Source organism: Ornithodoros turicata, chromosome 2 (genome assembly GCF_037126465.1).
Source record: "Ornithodoros turicata isolate Travis chromosome 2, ASM3712646v1, whole genome shotgun sequence".
Taxonomy (NCBI): domain Eukaryota; kingdom Metazoa; phylum Arthropoda; class Arachnida; order Ixodida; family Argasidae; genus Ornithodoros; species Ornithodoros turicata.
In genome coordinates, this window is record NC_088202.1 from 41,491,813 (window position 1) to 41,494,318 (window position 2,506).

The following is a 2,506-nucleotide window of genomic DNA, read 5'->3' on the forward strand; positions in this document are numbered from 1 at the left end:
GCTCTCATACCGCCAGAGATCATTTTATAGATTATTAAAATACAGGATTTCTATATGTACTTCTTCTGAAGTCTTATCTGTCTGCGCTGAAATAGAATCACCTCGTCATTTTATCTCTGTTCAAGTTACAACAAACTGCTACAAGGAAAAGAAGAAAATCACGCGATTGAGGTTTTGCCCTCACACAATAACTACGGAAAGTGTCATTAGCTTACAATATATCGCTGGATTGAGTGATTGTGCAACAAAATGCAATAATATGCTTCTCGACCACGATTGAGAGCCCCGAGTGAGAGCAAAAGTAAAATTTTCTGTGTCAAAGAAAGACAACAAAGAAGTGACATGACAACACGAAACATAAAGACAATATGAAATATTCCCTGAAAACACGCAGAGCTGCGGAAACGTCGTCTGCTCCACGAGGTTGTCTCCCCCCGAACGACGGGATCACCCCAAGCGGGAGCAATTGTCCCTAAGTGACCTAGTCTATTGTATTCGAGCAGAGTTTCCTGACCAGAAAGAGTATTGAAGGACCGTGGTAGAAGGTTTAGAAATGGTTCTAGGAATCAGCGACGGGCACGCGAATTATAGTGTTAGGCTATGCACAACCGGATGTGAAGGGAACGTAACGTATGAAGACCAAGACGAAGAATCTGAAGCACAGACCTTCTATTGTAGACCCGTTATTGTAGACTTATCGGAAAGCAGAGCGAGCACTAATGAGCTAAACAACCATTTCAGAGAGCATGCAACCATTTCAGAGAGCATGCACTACAAGTAAAGAATGACGATCGTATGACAGAAATTGTCGATCATCTCGATTCATGTAATGGTTGTAGCCCCTTACGGCGTAATATTTATTAAAGCTAGAGAAGCAAATTTGAATTTGTTGTTCCCTAGTCTCGGGAGGTTTCAATAACATGAATTCAAACAGTAGGTTTTCGTGTACCACAAATAGAAGCCAACATATTTCTTTCAGTGGTGCACACATAACCTCATAAAAAAGAAAAAGCAAACAATGAAAGGAACAAGTTCTCTAGTAACATAAAATTTTGAACTTGTGGCATGTTTTGCTTATTTGGCTAACGATCGCCAATCAGTGGCAGCCGAAAATTGCTGAGGAAGCAACAAACATGGAAAACTTGCTCAGCAATATCTATCATTGCTATTGGAAAGGGTCGGTCAAGAATGTGAAAAGACTTCACCCTACGAATTGCTCGCTCGACGTGCACTCTTGCACGAGCTACACGTCTAGTTTCTGCAACATCCTCACTGCTCATCTGTGGCTCATGGAAGTGACGATATGGTGGCCTGTACAATGTAATACCAGGCGGCAGTGCACGGAAAGTAAATCCTTTATCAACCATAATGGCATCTCCAGGCTGGAGTTTATCTAAAATGCCACTTGTTTCAATGACTATATTGTCTGAAACCGAGCCACTCCAAAGCTTGGACACAAAAGCAATATAGCCGTCCGGTGTACAACCAACAATTGCCTTGTATGTGTTGTAATGCTTGTAGGTTGAGAAAGTCTGCCTCTGGGCATTCAATGAGGACGGTTTCTGTATACGAACCTCTGTGGCATCAAGCAGTAACCTGGTATTCTCAAACCCATGGAATGATTTTGGCAAGTGGGTCTGCAAATCTTCAACGCTCGGAAGAACAGTCAACTTTTCAAGAGCAGTAGCAAGAAAATTTATCCATGTCGTAAATACACGACTGAAATGGCCCTCAGATATCAAAAAGTTTCTGGCAATTTCTTTGCCTGCCATGCCAGTCCTCAGACGAGTGAGGACCATAAAAAATTCATCGATAAGTTCCGTTTCCTTCCACTGCCCTCGAGGTTCCCTGTCCTTCCGCTTAGTCAGCCCCCAGTAGGTCATGTTTTTTGCACCTTTATGTAGGTATCGATACAAGCTTAAAAATACTTCGAAGCTTGGCAGCCCAGTGTAAAACATTGCATTCTCTGTAGACCCCCTGATGATGTCAACATTTAAAAGTCGTGACTTAGCATTTTCTAAGCTACGTTCCAAGCGGGCTTCGTTTTGCTTCATCTGTTCAAGTTCCGTTTGCGAACATGCTATCCTGTGCAGAGCCTCTTGGTGAACTACTGCCATGCATGATGAACAAGGTGGTCCTCGAAGACAAACATGGTATTCTGAAATTTGGCAAAATAATGCAAATTCAGGTGATTGTACAGTGCTGGACAAAAGTTTACGGAACGCGCGAGCGACGTATTTTCTCTTGGCAGAGACACCCTAGCGGCGAGCGGAAGCGGGCGAGTCCACCCGCTCAGAGGGGATGGAAGAGTGCGCTTGTGGCGACCGTCCATGGTAGTAGTGGTTTGATTTCGAGTGTGACGAACGCCAAAATGGTTTCGTTTTCGGTCTACTGCACCGAGCGCGAGTGGCTATCTCGGGAAGGAAGTCTCTCCGCTATCGGAGTGGTAACAGGGCGCTAAGATGAATTGAGGTGACAAGGGGCTGCAGTGCCTAGCTTTTACCTA

At 44.0% G+C, this 2,506-nt stretch overlaps 1 protein-coding gene across 1 annotated transcript; it reads right to left on the bottom strand.

Moving 5' to 3' along the window:
• Positions 1–1,082: 1,082 nt before the first annotated feature.
• Positions 1,083–1,772, bottom strand: LOC135384556 (uncharacterized). Its single transcript, XM_064613753.1, has one exon. The coding sequence runs from the start codon at positions 1,770–1,772 to the stop codon at positions 1,083–1,085; it is 690 nt and encodes a 229-aa protein (XP_064469823.1).
• Positions 1,773–2,506: the final 734 nt, after the last annotated feature.

Excerpts from the sequence above, each read along its gene's own strand:
- LOC135384556 (XM_064613753.1), bottom strand. The coding sequence starts at position 1,772 with ATGGCAGGCAAAGAAATTGCCAGAAACTTTTTGATATCTGAGGGCCAT.